The sequence below is a fragment of the Condylostylus longicornis genome, unplaced genomic scaffold, assembly GCF_029603195.1.
Source record: "Condylostylus longicornis isolate FDR11 unplaced genomic scaffold, ASM2960319v2 ptg000153l, whole genome shotgun sequence".
NCBI classification, from domain to species: Eukaryota; Metazoa; Arthropoda; class Insecta; order Diptera; family Dolichopodidae; genus Condylostylus; species Condylostylus longicornis.
The window spans coordinates 1,622,888-1,640,163 of NW_026578121.1; the positions used below are offsets into that span (position 1 = coordinate 1,622,888).

The 17,276-nt window shown below is 24.3% G+C and overlaps 1 protein-coding gene across 2 annotated transcripts in view; it reads left to right on the forward strand.

Moving 5' to 3' along the window:
* The first annotated feature begins 10,507 nt into the window (after positions 1-10,507).
* The window catches only part of LOC129615914 (insulin gene enhancer protein isl-1), a 34,836-nt gene continuing 28,067 nt past the window's right edge, over positions 10,508-17,276 (forward strand). Inside the window, exons 1-2 of one of the 2 annotated variants that reach the window (XM_055531333.1) lie at positions 10,508-10,621; positions 11,351-11,473. In XM_055531333.1, the coding sequence (XP_055387308.1) occupies positions 11,383-11,473 (91 nt within the window). In that variant the 5' untranslated portion in view covers positions 10,508-10,621; positions 11,351-11,382. Of the gene's footprint in view, positions 10,622-11,125; positions 11,474-17,276 lie in introns of those variants that run through there. The other variant, XM_055531331.1, reaches the window with a different exon arrangement.

Below are 17,276 nucleotides of genomic sequence, written 5' to 3' on the forward strand. Positions count from 1 at the left end.
TTAAGTTTTGCGGGATGTTTCATTAAATGATCTAATCGAATTTGTTCCAAGTGTTGTAGTTTTCGAGATTTTCAGTATTGAGTTTGTTCCAATTTTTAATTATTCGAATGCGTCATTTTCTACATGAAAAAAATTACATTTTTTTGTTCAAAAAAGTTTTAATGTACTTATAAAATTTTACCATTTTTTTTTTCAAAATTGAAATGCCCCACGATTATAACAATGTTGGATGGATAAATAAAATATACGTATGGATAATTGAAAAATCGAATTTGCAAGATCGAATAAGCGTCATGTCGTCGCAGGCGCTTTCCTTTTCTGATAATATATGAACGTCTGTACAAATTGGGGTGACAATATATTATACGGTATTTTGTGTAGCGCAAAATGATTCATAATTAAAAGGAAAAAAATAATAGTTTGAGGTCAATTTGAGCCCAAATTAGAAATAAATTAAAGCATGAGGCGAGGCGTCTTATTTTCTAAAACCGATTTGTTTCTTAACATATTTTATATTTTTTTAATATCTTTGATCAGATATTACTAAATAATAAAAATAAAGAAGGACGAATATTAAAAATATTTTCATTTGATTTAAAAGATTTTTAAATTAAAATAACAATAAATTTTATATTGAATCTTTCAAACCCATTTCAAAACTATACTCGTATAGTGAAAATTATATAACAAGATAACATCAATAAGATAAAAGTATTACATTATTAATAAAAAAATTATTATAATCTATGATCTATAAAGATTTCTATTAAAATTTAGAAACCATGGTCTATTAAATGAATTGCTTTTCTTATATACACGTATATGTTTTACATAATTATCAATTTCAAATGTACATTCTCTTACATTATCCTATAGTATACATTATTGATTATAATATTAAATATAAAAAAATAATTATTGTTCCAAATCAATTTCTTTCCTAATGGTTACTTCCTTTAAGATTTTAAAGATTATATCAAACATTCAATTAAATATCATTAATTGTAATTTACTATTTGAGGTTTTCTTTTTATAAAAAATACTTTGTATAAAGAGCGCCGCACCATCCGCATTCACCTTTAATACTATATACGAGTACTATATACATATGTATGGGTACAGAAATATTTAAAAATTTTTAAAATATACGCGCAAAATAAATAATTGGCAGCTTTCTTTTTAATTTTAAATTTTAATGAAAACGCTTTTCAAATGAAAACACTTTTAAAATTACATTTATTTTATTTTATTTTGTTTTTAAATTCATTGTGGTTTTTGAAAATATTTAAAAAAAAAGAATTCGCGTAGAATATGTTTAGACGCCTAAATGTATTTTTATTAAACTAATTTAATATTCTAGACTGCTATATATACGATTACTATATATTAAAACAAGAAAAGTAGTGCCGAACTACCACCTATCATTCGAAATTCTTTTAGTATAGCTCACACAATTTCATGCATATCGCATTATAATAATTTTTATTTGCAATTCCTTTTAAACACAATGTTTGTTTCCATTTCCTTTCATGTTTTATTTCGCGCTGTACGTACGTCCTTATATTCTTTTTTATATTATACTCTTAAAATACCAACATCTTTACACATTTGATTCGTTGTTCTCTTCTTCTATGGTTGCATTAATTTTTTGTTTCTTTCTTTTTCTTTTTTATAATCTATTCCATTTAATTTTTTTTTTTTTTGCATTTTGCATTTTGTTTATTATAATCTTGTAGATAGAGAAGACGCGATGTATATTTGCGATGCTTTTGATAATTAGAGATTTTATAAATGATAAGATTTTCTTCTTCAATTAAAATATTCCGCAGACTTCGTTTTATTTTAAATAAAATTTAAAAGAAAAAAAAGGAAAGAAAAAAAATTTAAGTTCATCAAAAATATTCCAAATAAAAAGAAACATAAAAAACACAGAAGTTTCTAAAGAAATTTCAATGTGATCACGCATTATAAACATTTTACAATCCCTGAAAATCTTTAGGTGTACACATAGATTTGAACTTTTGAATTAATATATCGAATCTACAGAATAGCACTACCAGAACATGAAATATTGTAGGTAGTTGGTCCATCAAATACGCAATTTTATTTGCGGCTATAATATTTGCGAATTTTATAGATCAATATGTCAAACTAAAAATCAGAATTCTGTAGAAACTATATTAAAGATTATTGGTTATGGACTGTAAAATCTAATATAACTGTAAAGGCGTTTTGATCCAACTGCACTTCTCATAAAAAAAAATTTAGTGAGAAATTTTTTCTCAGGCACTTATAGTTTGAAACCAGCAGAAACCTTTGAATATATTGTGTAAAGGTAATAAAGAAAGCCTTTCAGGACAATTATTGTTTGGACTCTAAAATCTCCAAGGGGTTTCTAGAATATTTTTTAATTTATAACTTACACAATGATTTTATTTCCTTTCACTTATATATTTTAATGATCCAGCTCCCAATCATTATATACTAATCAGAAATATGAAAAGTTTTTCGAAATATGGCAGCCAGTTTGATAGCTAATCCTTTATTGCTTAAAGTTTTAAAATCTTTATAATAATAAAATTTTTACCACAACAAATATACAACACGTTATTGTATTTTTTATTATGTATAACAGTAATGTGATTGTAATACATAAAATAATTTTTCAAACAGTTCATTGAATATAAGAATAATAACAAGAGAATGTTGAAAATCTAAAATTTAAATGAAATTTTATTAAAAATTCAAATTAAATTAAATAGAAAACAAAAAAATATCTTTGTTACAAAAGATTAAAGAAATTATTTTTCAAAAATAGTAACAAAAAAGGATTCTTTTCCAAATGTTTAAAATATTATACAAAGAGGAAGTACCTACAACATTCCACTACAATGCCATTCATTACGATGGGCTATCTTTTCTTTAAAGCCTTTCTTCAAATGACCAGGTAAAGATTTCGTTATTTTATTTGCTGCGTGGCTGCAGAAGGGTTTTCAATATAATACCATTGTTGGAGATTTTTTGTGCCAGTTATGCATGGGGTTAAATTTCATCATCGTAGAAGGTAGCCATGGTGACCTGCATGCAAGCAACCACCCGAGTTCTTTGCGTCCAATTAGTCTTACCTCTTTTGTATTGACGAAAAAGTGGTTGAAAGATGCGTTCCGAAAGATGCACTGAGTATCAACCTCCTGTATGAGTTTCAGTGTGCATACTAGCCGGGAAATTGAAATACCGTCTACAGGGTCTGGTGGATGTAATCGAGAGCTCACTGGATGTAAGTGAAGTGACAGTTGGATATTTCGTTCACAATCGAGGGAGCGGTTGACAACACCCCATGTAGTACCATCTGCGACTCACTGCTCAAACGTGATTCGACAACGGGTGGGTGGATTAGTTCTATATTACAGGGTAGGATTATTAAGTCCGCCATAGCTATTGACATGCTCTATACCTCCACTGAAAAAGGGTGCCCACAGAACGGAATTACTTCGCACCTTCTGTAATCTGGATGTGGTGGATGATTTGTTCGTTGCTCTCAGAGTCTCTGTGTCCAAGTAGATAAAACATTTGCGGGTAACACTAGATGATTGCCTCCCTTGGAATACTTTTATAGATAGCATCATCAAAAGAATAAGGGTGCCCTTTTGGACGTGTAGGAGTTTTCTTGGCAAAACTTGGGATATTAGTCCTAGGGTAGCACTGTGCGTCCGTGGTGTAGTACCTCAACGTTGGACGGGTGCGTGTCCCAGTTGCTTCAAAAGTTAGTTGCTCCCATAGTTGCTCTGGAGACATTCGTTGGCTAATAAGTTAATATTTCTTAATGCCTACTAACATGATTCTTCTAATATTATGTTTTCAACGTAAATATTATAGTCAAATTATACTGAAAAGAAGTTGATTCAGAATTTTATGGTTAGTCTCAACAGACATTTTGTTTCGCAACAAAAGAGGCAAATGAGTAGAAACTTGAATAATCGCCGCATTGACGAACGAATTCAACTCAAAATGCAACACTAACAAGATCATATTTCATTTTTCTATTTTATTGGAAACGGTGTTACTAATTGAAAATGCTTTTCACTCCGGACTTTAATAAAAAAATTGTATGCATAGTAAAATTTATAAAAAAAACGTAATAAGATAAAAATATTATGGCTAATATTATTGCTAAAACATTACTATATTTTAAATAGGATTATTGAATAAAATAATAATTTATTATTACATACATACATAAAATAATACACTTAAATAATAAATATTTTTTTTTTTTATTCTAACTTAAAATTTATTCAAATCTATTGATATGATTTCAATGTATGGTGATTTGTTTGCAACAAATATACTTATAATATTTTATATACATTTTTAAAATGGCATTTTTATATGCTATAATAATTTCAAAATGAGCAAAATGGATTTTAAAAAATGCTTGTAAATCTTTTTGAAAATTACTTAAATACCTGTAACAAGCAATCTATTATAGAACGAATACTAAATACCCAATACTAAAATCATGTAAAGGAAAATATCAATTAAATTCAGGTTTTATTAGAATATTAAAATAAATAAATAAGAAAAAAAAAACGATATGCAAATTATTCGTTTGCAATTGCAATAATTTTAAATAATTTATAGCCTTGTTTCCTTATATAAATTTAATTCTTCCAATGTTGTCTATACAATATATGCGCGTTCCTTATTCTCGTTATTAGTTAATTAGTATTAATTTTTGTAACCAAAAGAAAAAATTTTAATGCAGTTTAAAAATTATAACCATAAATAATGAAATTAATAAAAAATTTTTAATTGATTTTTTTAAAATTGTAATTCAGTTGTTCGTGTTTCTTTATTTCGTTCCGAAATGAACTAATATCAAAACGTAGTAGCTCAATTTTAATATCCTAAATATAGAGACATTACAGGGAAAATACCAAATAATTTCGCAGACAAATTAAGCGATTCGATTGTAAATTAAAACGATTAATATTACTGATACGAACACAAAAAAAAATTTATTAATTATATCAGAAATGAATGAATAAAATGATGTCATTATTAAGTTAAAATTTAAATTATTATAAATAAATTTACAATATTGGGGTTAAATTAATTTAAATCAAAAACTTTACACAAAAAATTTACAAAATATCACTTTCTTGTGTAAGGTTCGATAAAATACACAAAAAAATAAAATTATTATAATTTATTGTCAATATTAATAACTAAAATAATTTATGTATTTTATAGTTGATTTAGATGAAATTGAATCAAACCGATGATTTGACAATGTAACACTTTTCATCTCAGCCAGTGAAAATACTGCTTTTAAAAACAATCTATGTACTATACTACAAAATTACTTTTCATTCATATACGACACTATTTTAAAGATTGCATACATTTAGGATAATGCAAAAAAAATATTAAAAGAGGCATTAACATAATGCTCGAATTCAAGGGTTAATTGTGTTACTTAAGAAAAATAATTATACTTTTTAATGGAATCGCATATCAATACCTTGTCAAATCGATACCAAAAATTAAAATTTTACAAATTTCTGAAATCTACTAAAATTTTAGACTCCATTTAAGAAAACGATATCAAAAATTTCGGAAAAAATGGATTTTAGGTAACTGTAAATTTTAACGCCATTTTATTTTTTAAAAATTCAAGTATGGTATGCTGCAATAGAAGAAACCTTAAACTTATTTCTACTGAAATAAACAGTTTTCATGTATAAATATGTACATGCAAAATTACAACTTTCTATTTTCCAGGGTATAGAAGTTTTGTAAATGAGTCCATCCACGAAAGGGTAGAAAAATTTTAAAAAGCAGAGAAAACAATTCAACTTTAAAATAACCAAATCTAAATTTTATCAATGATTACATTATATCGGAATTTATTTCTAGTAAATATCGAAAAATAATTATATTAAAATTTAGAAATTAAATTATAATTTTAGCCTTTTTAATCCAAATAACATTATCACTAATATACCGTCGGAATTTTATTTTTGTTCCATGAGTTCGAATACATACAATAGGGCTCAATGTAAGTTTTTTTTTTTTTTGGTTTTTAGCGCAGTGTACAGATTTTATATAATATTTGATAGATTTATTCACTAACCATACAATGGATTGTGCAACTCAACGTGTTAATAATAGATTAGGCTTAAATAATCTTCAACAGGTTACAATGTTGATTTTATAAAAAATTCTTAAATTTTAAAGATTGTATGAACTTTTATAAATATATTTCACCTGTCCAAACATCAAAATTTTAAAATTTAAGGTTATAGAGAGCCTTAGGCTAAAAAAAAAATTAACAAAAGACATACAAATACTCAAATAAAATCGTTTACTAAAAATTATTTAGAAAATTTTCATATTACTCTGAAATGTTAAGGTATGGTCCCATTAACAAATAAATCGCGTATAACATTATGTCAACAAATTATATAAAATAAAATCTTTGAAAGGAAGAACAAAAACAAGAAATTCTTCTTGTTTTTCCTTAAACTTTATTTTTTTTTTGTATACATACATTCATATAAACAATATTAAGTTAAAAAGAAACTTTAATTAAAATTATTTAAAACTTTTCCTTTTAATATTATATAAGTATATATATCAACATATACATTATGTGTACAAATATTTGCGTATATTAAAGTAAACTTCATTTTTCTTATATATGAAAATTTTCTTTGCAGAGAAATTAAAAGAAATTTTTAAAATTTAATTTTTATGGGAAAAAAACAACTAAATGAATCTTCAAATAATTATAATCAAATATATATATATATATATATATATATTATTATAGATATGCATGTGTTTATGTATTCATTACGTATAAAAAAAAATTATCAATTTCATTTAATTTTTACTTTAAATTCCTCATTAAAATTTAAAAATATTTTTTTATGAAAACATGTATACATATTTTTTATAGCTACATACTTAGATATATACCTATATATACGTATATATAGGTTATTATATATTATTTATTATATTATATAATATACATAGTGTATACAGTTAATATCCTTTATTTACAGGTGTTGATATCTGAAGGACGAATAAAAAATTCTAATAATAAATATTTATAATATATAAATTTATATTTACTTTAAATGTATGTACATATATGTACATAATAATATATATATTATGAATATATATATATATGTATGTATAATTGTACAAGAAAAACATGATAAATTTTTAATATTTATTTAATAATTTTTTACACAACATAACAAAAATATCAAAATTTCTTGTTTTTTCCTTTTTATTAAATATTAAATTTTATAAAACAGCAGAAAAAAAAATAATAATAATAAAAACTTTAACCGATTAATAAAAAAAGAAAATAAAGAACTAAACAAAAAGAAGAAAAAAAAAATCTTTTATTAAAGAACAACACAACAAACAACAACAAAAAAAAGAAACACAAATTAAAAAAAAATTAGAAAGCAACAACCAACCAAATGTTATATACACAAATAATGTGTATACCTATATAAATTATACATATATATGTGGGTATATATATAGCATGTACCACGTATATAGCATAGATACAAGTATTTGCTCATATATATATATATATACACTGTATACTTTTACATTTATGTACATTTTATATGGTCATATATTTGGACATAACCATAATATTAATATTATTTACCTATATAGGTATATATGATTTTTAATATACATATATATATACCATAATGTTATTATATAAATTAAAATTTTATACATATATGTGCATAAAAACAATATTGTTTATGTAAATACATAATAATTTTGTTTATTTAAAGAGATGTGTTTAATATATATATATTATATATATGTAAATAAAAGCACCCATGAATCCATATATGCACAATTATTGTATACATATACATATATATATATATATTATATTTATTCTTATATATAATTATATATATATACTGATATTTAAACAGTGCATATCATAAATTTTAGTACTCCATTATCAAAAAAAAAATCTGATTTGGAAATTATATGCAAAACCGTTCAAAATTGGCGATCAGGCAGAAAGATTGAGTCTCAATTAGGCGAAAATAAAGTCTTTGCGCATCAATGCAAATAACGTAGATGAGTTGTTTGTCAATAGAAAATGTCACTCACTTCAATTACTTTAGTAGTATAATCAGTAATAGTGAGGGAGAAGATGAGAACATCAAAAATAGAATTATAAGATCCTTAGAGTTTAGTTTAGGCAAATCAACAATGTTTAAGAATATTTAATAGCTGCGTTAAAACGTAGTGCATTACGATCCAGGAACAAGAAGAAGCCTTTTTAAGTAGTGCAATACGAGTCAGGAACTAATAGAATCCATGTACAAAAGAAAAAATGGAAGTGAATTTAACGTATACTTCGAAGGACACCCAGTGCTATAGTGCAACAGGCGATTGAAGGAAACGCGCAGCACAAAAAGTATGTCAGAAGACCATGTTTTACGGCGAGCAATAAATAAGCAAAAACTATGGAAAAACATTGGTAGAATGGAAAATAGAGTTCGATAGAGAGTTTTTTTTGAAGAAGCTCAATGCTCCCAAAGGAAGTGAAGCAGAAAAAGAAAATTAATAATTAAGTAATTACAACTCATGCATTGTGTATCAACAGCACTAACACAAATTTGAATTCAGGAAATGTGTTCAGTGACATGAAAATATCTCAATTGGAATACAAACTGTGAACAAAAACCGATTTTCAATTTTAGAAATTGAAAGGGGAACACTTCTTTATACTATGTTAGTATAGCGTTATTATGATAACGAAACATTACAGATTTAAGCATAAAAATACCAACTTCATATTATATTTGACATGCATAGGATCTACTATACTTTTGATATTTTACATTTTCTCATACATGTATGTGTGTATGCATATTTTACTAAATACAATTTTTAAATTTAAAGTATTAAAACTTTTGTTAAGCACTGTAAATATTCATGATATAATATGTAAATGTATATACATAGATGCATACAAATATTCTTTTATTAATTTTCGACTTTTGATATTTTATTATTCTTAGTTACATAACTACATACGCACATACATAATGTATAAAAAGTTCTCTAAAATCCTGTACCATTCAAAAAATTTTCTTTTGATTATAATTTTAAAAATATGTATGTACATACCTATATAAAAGCATGAGCATAAATCAATATAATATATACAAGTATATACACATATATTCATAGCCCATACATCTATATCAAAGTATTGATATCATATGTAAATAAACAGTGAGCGTCTTTCAAAGAACAATTGATTTTTTTTTTTATAGAACAAAAATTTGTGATTTTTTTTTTTTGCTTAAATTTTGTTTTCTTTTCTTGTTTTTTTTTTCAAAACAATTTCAAGCTACATTTACATTAGCCAATAAAAAATGTTTTTTCATTTTAAACAAAAAGTGGGCGCAAGCGTATTATAAAAATTCTATTGGCTTTCAGTAACGCCATTATATAGTTTATATACAATAAAAAAAGAAAATAAACAGAAAAACAAAAACAAAAATTGTATTTATATTGTGTAAACGACTCCATTCTGACTTTTAACAACTACTATCACATATATACAACTACAATCTTAAATTTATATATATACATATTCTATTTGCTATTATATACAGTGTCGCTATAGATAATATTTCACTTACAAAAAAAATAAATAAGGTGGTGTGAGTAAGATAAACAAAAAATAAAAAAAGAAGAGAAGAGAAGAGAACCAGTTTTTCTTTTCGTGGCTTTAAAAGTCTAGCCGACATAAAACATTTTATTTTAAATTTTATTTTTATTTTTTTAATAATAGAGACAATATACAAGTATTTTATTGTGTTAACGTTATAAACGTAAAATGTTTTATTAGAATTTAATAATATTTTTAAATAAATTTTTTTATATGCATTATTATTGTTGTATTAAAAGAATAAAGAGAGTAATACGCACTAATACTATCATAAATGTACAATATTTTCTTTAAAAAAAATACTGTTATACAATTTAATTGTGTTTGTGTTAATCTAATTTTCGTGTAATATTCAAAATAAATTATTTATATAAACGCATACATTCACAATATTGCAGTAGGTTAAGTGAAAAAAAAAAAAAAATAAGAAAGAGAATAATTTTATGTGTTTTGAGTTTTTTTTTTATATTTCAGAACTGTTTGGTTTAGTTATTCGTCATACCTTGTAGTGTTTCGATGATGAACACTTTATGATTGCGATTTAATTTAAGAAAAAAAAAAAAAAATAAGAAATTCGTGTTGATTTCTTTTTATTATTATTATTTTTTATATACAATAAATTGTTGGTTTTTTTTTTGTTTTTTACCTTTGTACATATATAAATACGTAGACGCTGTAATATTATAACAAAAAAATTAATTAAATCAAATTAATATAAATAAAATTTATTAAATAAATTACAAAATATTTATTACGGAATAAAGCAAAAAAAAAAAAAACAAGACGAAGTAGAAAAAAAAAATCTGAAAAAAAAACCTCAACAATATCCAAAAAAAAAAGGATCTTTAATTTTAATTTAAAATTTGAATGGTTTGTTTATTCTTTATTTTCATAATTAATTGAAACACACACAAAAAATCAAATATAAATTAATTTCAATGTATATAGATGTATTGAAAATATTATAAGAAAAAAAAATAATAGAAAAATTAAAATGAAGTTTTAAATAATACCAAAATTATATTTTTTGAATAAAATCAAAAAATAAAAAAAAAAAATTAATAATAAAATTAAGGAATTAAGCTTTGAAAAAGTCAAAAAAAAAAAAAAGTGCAATTAAAATACCTTTTTGTTTTTTCTCACTCTCACTCTTTTTCTGTCTCTTTTCAATATCATAGTACCTACATATATATATGCATTGTATTATATACATTAATGTATATATATATATATACAAAAAATTTAATAAAAAAAAATTATAATATTACAATATTATATTAATAAATTAATACATACATACATACATATATGACAAAAAGAAAATTATAATATATGCAAAAAAAAAAAAAAGAGAATAAAGAGAATAACAAAAAAAACTGATTTTGTGTATTTCAGCCATGTTTAATAATTGTGGTGTTTAATAAAACAAATAAATGTCTATATACATATATTTATATGTACATATGTGCATATCATATTAATTTTTAATAAATAATATAAATATATATATATATATATAAAAAAAAAAAACCAAAAAAAAAAAAAAAATATACTAAATTTTAAATATATTATTTAAATTATTTTATATGGTAATGGCAGAGACCGGTGGCCATTTGGCACACCAATTACCAATGCATACTCATCAAAGTGGATTAGTACAGCCTTCATTGGTTATGAATCATCATTTAGAATTAGATTGTCATGGACATGAAATATTATCTAGTAAGTTTTTATTATTAAAATTTAAATATCAAACAGATTTAAGAATTATATTATAAAATAATTCGAGTATATCTTATTATTTAAGGGTTTAAACCAAAAAAAAATTGTTTCAAGAGAATGTATATATATACGTATAAGGGTTATCGGGTATAATATATTATATACTTACTTAAGTGCTGTTATGATTACATCAAATTAATTTCATTAAATCGAGACGCTTTGTTATTATTATAAATTACTTTTTAAACTAAATCGTATAAATCGAACGAAAACTTAAAGATTAAACTCATCTACACAATATGTGGGTATAGGATTCCTCGTTTTCATTCTCTTTCTTGGGGAAAAGGCAATATTTATTTTCTCTGAATTACTATACAGTTGTCAATGAATCGAGTTCTACAGCATTAACTACATATAGGAATTAATGATTTGCATATAGTTAAATTTATGCAAATTTAATTTGCCGATTTGCAGTTTTACCATAACCGGTACAGTTCCATAGTATAATCGTTATATAGGTACGTGTTTTATGTTTTTCAGTGATTCAGTCTCTTCGTTGAATTTCTGTCTTCCCATTCTAGTCTAATATTTGTATATATATGCTAAGAAAAGGATACCATATGATAGATAATAAAATTATATTAAAATTTTTCTACCGACGAAATACGACCCCCTGATTTCATTAATCAAAAATTTATTAAAATTATTCCTAGTACTAGGTTTCAATTGTTAAACAGTTCTATGGAATGTCAACTTCCGACGACAAAATTCGACTTTAATAATTGTAGTTATTTTTCCTCAAAGCTGTAACTAGAAAGTATTAAGTTTTTCTGTACAAATTAAATGTAACGCATAAATCGAATAAAATTCTGAAATTCTAACTGCAAGAACTAGATTTTCAAACCAACTAAATAGATTTAAAGCATGAAAATACTACTCTTACTACTTTTACAGTTATGCAATAAATTTTTCTTGTAAAAAAATCTGATTTCCGTCGTTATAATACGCTTGTCTTTTAATAAGTTCTAAATTAATTCTATAACAGTTTAATTCATTAGGTTTAACTTTAAATTTCAATAAGTATTGATTTTTATATATTTTTTATAGCAAAAATCAAGTTTTATAGCTCAAGTTTTTAGAACATAATAATGGACGATATAAGAATTAAATATTTTTCAAAATTGATTTTCGGAAATTCGGCTTATACCTAAAAAAAAGCAATAATTTTTTTTTATTTGTTTATAAAAAACTCATAAATTAAAAATTTTCATTGTTATTTTATTATAAATCAATTTTAATTGCTATTTTTTAGGTTCGTATTTTAAAGTTAAGAATTATAGTGACTGAGCAAATATGTGACAATTTATTAATAATGCTAGAATGCGTCGAATTTGCGAATGCTTGAAATTCATTCGGATTTTGAAAAAGTAATTGAACTTCTCTTTAAATCGAATCTACTTTTAATAACTTTATACGTTTTATTAAATTGTTTGATTGTAAATAACCTTCTATTAACTGAAACTTCATTTTAAATTGAACTCTTAATGTTATTAAGCGAGAACACGTTCTCAAATGCTTCGCTGAATTTTCCATATTCAAAAACTTTCACAATTTCAAAATTTTTATCCCTGAAATTTAAACTGATTCTTGGTAAAAATTACTCTAACTAATTTTATAAAAATACAAAAATAATTGAGTTTCATAAGAATCTTAATACTAAAATCATCATAAAAAACCGAAAATTATTACATGAACCAACGTCTTTGCCCAATCCAGCAAATATAATTAATTATATTTCTATATTAGATTTTTAAAACTTTGAAATTTTTAATTTATGAATAGACAAATTCATATAAAATCAAAATAATTTAATTTTTTTTAAGAAATTCTGAAATTTTTTATGAAATTTCGTTTATAAGGCGGAAGTTAATTTGGTGAAGAAAACCACACGAAAATATAGAATTAATTAAAATACTTTAAAATTTGAATTAAACTTTTGAAATATCTGCGGCATCATCCACATACTTCTTACTCCTAACTCTATACAAAAGCAATGGTATATGAGTGAAAAAATAAAATTTTTGAATGATAAACAGAAAAAGCAAAAATTATTCGCGACACTTAGTAGAAGAAGCCTTAGAATTTTTTTCCTTTTTATCTATTTTTTTTATCAACATTATTATTTTGTCTGGTCATCAACTTCACTCACAAATATAGAACAATTTAACAAGCATCAACATTACGTACTATAAAAGAGTGTATTAGTATAGCGATTTCACCATCTGCAAAATATGAAACAGGAAATTCTAAACTATAGTTCAATGTCTAGTCTAAAAATAATTTTCATAGAGCGTAACATACAAAATAACATCATCAAATCGCCTCTTACTTATACTGGAACTTTAGAATTTTTTTTTTTTTTTTTGACTAATGTTTTTGATATATCTAAAAATTTAATTACGTCATAACTACTGAACGATAAAATAAAATATTTTTTAAGTGTGAGTGTGTTTTAGGTGCTCATTAGAATTCTCTTTAGAAGTTTATGTTTTTTTTTTTTATTAATATTGAATGAAATTTTTTGTTTTATTTTTAATTAATTATGATAAATTTCACTATAATAAAGAATTTTTTATATTGACGATCAAATGTCCAATTCCCAAATGTCATATCAAATTTAATAATTAAACTCTAGAGATTTATGAATAAATTTTCGAGTATAACTATATAAATAAACGAACGGATTAATGACTTGTTGATGGTGATTGTCTAGGAATAAAATTAGAAAAGAAAATAAAAAAATTTTGTTTGACAACACAATGCTACTTTAAAATTTGATATGAGTGAGAAAATGAAAAAAAAACTCATTAAAATAATATTAAAATTAATTTTATAAAGTTGACATTTGGAAGCGATATTTTTGAGAACTATATTTGTGACGTAAAACACGGTAATCTTTGGTTCTATTATTTATTACAATTGACCTAGTGATAAGGTTCTTACTGATTTATATCATATCTAATTAAATAGTAAGAAAAAGGATTTTTCTCAATTCCATGCAAGCATTCGAAAAGTATTCATGGAATTCCACTCATTATTTTTAATTTGAGGTGAAAGGAGAACTATTTGAAAACCTTTAGTACTTTGTAAGAATATAGAATATGAAATTTACGAAATTTTACCGACTTCAACTTACTTAATATATAAAATTATACAGGGTTTCGATATCTTAGACATGAAGAGACACTGCGATAAGGAGAGGAGTAACACATAGTTCCTACTGAAAAAAGCATTAATAATAGATTCAGCCACTGAAAAAAACTACCTTAGGAATTTGGGAAACGGAGGGGACACCTGGCGGATCATTGATATAGTATTCGGTTAGGCTGAGGTTACCCTTCAATGTATTTTGGTGCTGTTGCTAGGAGACGCACAAGAAGGAGATACTTTTTAGCGGATATTACACAGATATCTGAAAAGAATCGGCTGGCTTAGATGGGCAACCTGTAATCGCATGTTCGATGACGATCTGGTAGTGATGTGATTAACCTACCTCATAAAATTGTTTAATTTCTATTTGAATGTTTTTATAAATTTAATTTTCTTTATTCGCATCGAAATATTTTCTAAAAATATAACGGAACTTTGTCATTTTTCATTATATTTAACTTTCGTGTTCCCTTATACAGTTTTCTGTATAACTATTTTCATTAACACTTTCAAAGCATAAGGTGTTAAATGAGTGCTCACAGCATTTGCAAATATTAATTTAAAAAAAAAACGAAAGGCAAATAAAATAAAAGTGCAATACGTTGCGCGTACGTTGCTCATAACGTGGTCAGTTTTGATGTAAAGATTATTTAAAAATTTTTTTAAAGAAATTAATTTTCTTTTCCTTGGAAATTTTTTGTAAAAAATTAAAAGTGATTTTTACTTTTTCTTCCTAATTGTCATCATATAAATTGCCTTATGTGTTTCTTAATTGGTGAATTTTATATGCATTTCTATTTATAATTAGTGTGAAATGAGGTAGATAGAAAAAATATTAAAATTTAATTAAGTTCCAAATTTGTTTAGTCTTATGCACGCATTTATGCAAAGATTTGTGTACGAAATATCAAACTTTTATAAAAATACTTTCATGATTCTCCGGGTTTTAGGCAATTTCTAATAATTTAATGTTTATATGTAATAAAATTTTTAACCAACATTAATACCAAAATTAGGATGCCTTTCTAACGCTTATTTTGCTGTATTGTTAACGTTTACTACTTATTGTGTAACTATTGTGAACGTATTTATTTAAAAAGTTGACTTTCTGCTAAAATCTGCTAAATTAACAATAGAAGTTCGAAATTTTGTTCAATTTGTGAACGAATAACAACCGGTCCTCTTTATTCACTTATATAAACCTTGCAGCGTGATTCAGTGAATTACTTCATAAACCTTCAAGCGAGATTCAGTGAACTACTTCCAATTAAGGCTGGAATTAGATTTTCATGTGAAGTTATAATTTCTTCCACATTGCCTATTAGTGAATGATTCGTCAAGGGTTCATTACTTGATAATTTAATGAAATAAACACTTTTAACCATGACAAAACATAAAAAGCAAATGATTTAATTTTAATTTCACAATTCTACTCAGTTCCATATTTTCTCACTTACTTGATGGACACCAAGATCCCTATGAATGTCACTATTGGCACACATACCAAGGAGCGCCCATCATATTACGAAGGACCTTATTCTGGAAAAGTTTGTATTGGTTTGATGTGCGTTTGTTTATGTCTCTTGAAATTCTTTAAATTAACTCACGTTCTAAAGCCTTTACTCTTATTCTTTTATAACATGATTATATGACTTTATGATTAATCAATCTTAAAGATTTTTTATTCTAACATGAACAGACTAACATAGACTTCTTTATATATAAGATTATAAAAAATATTTGTTTTTTATTTCATGTTTTCTAGTTAAACAATTACTTACTTATACTCTTATTCCTAATCCGATGTATAGCCTCTAAATCTTTATATATAATTTCTCAATTTTCCACTTATAGAAACTACTTTGAAAACCACTTTTTTTGCCGCCAAACAAAATAAAATGTAATAATTTTATTTTAGAAAATCCAGATTTAAATGGTTATATAAACGAAGGATAAAATTCTACAGATACATATATATATATATATATATATATAGATATATATATATATATATATATATATATATACAGAAGCACCGACTTTTACTATTAAACTCACTTGTATAATTTTTTTTATTTGATTTTCGATTTTATGGTTTTTTAAAAAAAAATGACCTTAATAAACAAATAAATTTGAAAATACAAAATCCCAAAATGAAAAGGAACAACAAAACAAACGAAACTTACTTAGGAACATAAAATTTCCAAGTGTTTATGCAACCGTCTATATATCTAAGTATGTATGTACTATATGCATATTTTTGTATATATATAAAGAATACTTAAGGTAACCCATATCGAAAAAGAACTTATTAAAGAAAAGTAACCTTTATCTCTCAGGTTTTGTTTTTAGAAATCTTCAATTCCTTATAGTGTTCTTCAATGATTTTCCATTTCAATTACATGCAGGACTCAAATTTGGTAAAAATCAGTTATTATGACACTAATCAGATCAGATTTAGTGATTTCATTTTTACACTTATCTCTTGATTTTTTCTCGAATTCTGATAATATTTGTCATGTGATACAATGCTTAAGATCGCTAAAAATATTTGAGTTTAAATGACAACAAGTGATATGAGTATTAAGTATGT